This window comes from Eimeria necatrix, genomic scaffold, assembly GCF_000499385.1.
Source record: "Eimeria necatrix Houghton genomic scaffold, Enh_scaff2235, whole genome shotgun sequence".
NCBI classification, from domain to species: Eukaryota; Apicomplexa; class Conoidasida; order Eucoccidiorida; family Eimeriidae; genus Eimeria; species Eimeria necatrix.
The window spans coordinates 1-1,452 of NW_013652834.1; the positions used below are offsets into that span (position 1 = coordinate 1).

At 56.7% G+C, this 1,452-nt stretch overlaps 1 protein-coding gene across 1 annotated transcript; it reads left to right on the forward strand.

Moving 5' to 3' along the window:
- Nucleotides 1-418, forward strand: ENH_00030630 (hypothetical protein; the record flags this gene model as incomplete). Its single annotated transcript, XM_013580131.1, has 1 exon — nt 1-418. A coding segment is annotated over one exon (418 nt), but the record flags the coding sequence as incomplete, so codon positions are not given.
- Nucleotides 419-1,452: the final 1,034 nt, after the last annotated feature.

Below are 1,452 nucleotides of genomic sequence, written 5' to 3' on the forward strand. Positions count from 1 at the left end.
GTTCGAGCCCCGTTACCGCGGACCCTTCGAAGTCATCGAACGCATAGGAACCGTCGCTTACCGTCTCGCTCTGCCTCCCACTTATGAATGCCATGACGTTTTCCACGTTTCGCAGCTAGTTCCCCACCGCCCCCGCCCTCCCGCTTTGGTTCCCTCGGCAGCCGACGCTGCCTGGCCTCCTATCCACAATGCAGCAGGAATTCCCACAGCGGAATACGAAGTCGACTATATTATGGATCAACGCGGCTCTGGAGATGCAGCACAGTACCTCGTGAAGTGGCGCGGAGCCCCTGAAGATCACGCCACATGGGAGCCCGCACATCACCTTACTGGCTGCCCGGCTTTGCTTCGCGCTTGGCGCCGCTGCCAACGAAGACGTCTTCAGGCTCGAAACAACTTGGGTCCTCCCGAAGCGTAGACGTACGGGTCCGCCACGTTCCAGCTCCTACAGCACGAGCACCCCTTCAATGCGGAGGGGGGAGGGAGCGCTCCGCACCGCGTGCGCTCACCACGTCAGCTTCGGAAAAGCACGGAGGTTGCAAAGGCAAAAATAATGCGTTTGGGACAGGTCTCTTCAGTCCGGCAAGGGGGAAGTTGTAGTGCCTCAGCACTGGGGCTGGCTAGTGTCCTAGAGATGATAGCTAGCTAACGACCTGCAAGGGGCCGCGACACTGGAGGGGGACAGGACCCTCCCAATACATGAAAAAATAAGAAAAACCGTTAGTCAGGTCTAGTGAAAATGTGAACTGTGCGGAAATCGTGTGGAGACTGGGGCTGGCGATAGCGCCGGCACCACTGCGGACCTCCCTCCCCTAGGGTTTAGAGGGTAAGCTCCGAGAAGGGAGCGAATCGAAGAGAGAGATTGGGGACACTTTTTGAATTGTCGTATTTCGACGGAATAAAGCTATAGAGACCGAGAAATGGGGCAAATCTAGGTGTAGTATGTAGACCTGTAGAGGGACAGGAAACAGCGTAGTCGCAGCAGTAGGCGCCGCGCACTACAGCTATCCTCTATAGGTCACCAGCAAGCCCCATTGAAGTGCCTGCGCACTACAAACACCCTCCGAGATTGCTCCAGCGCCGGCTGCTACGGTCGCTGCCTCCACTACATCAAAGAAAGCAGGCGCCTCTAACAGCGAGGAATGAACATCGGCATACCCGATGCGCCCAGACGCGCCCCCCAAAGCTTAGCAGAAGAAGCAACAGCAGCAGCAGCAGCAGCAGCGAGGCAGTACAAGGGGAGCAGTGGGGGGTCTGCTGCGCCACTCTTCCGTGACCTTTACAATGCCACTGTGGGGCAGGCCAATGAACCTATTCGGTTAGAGTTCCGCAACTGCCACCTCATCATTTTTTGAGCCCCCTTTCTTGCGCATTTGCATCCATGGCGTTTGGTGCATCCGTGTTCCTCAGTTCCGTGAGTTCCTCACACATGTTCTTTATACGCATCATGCT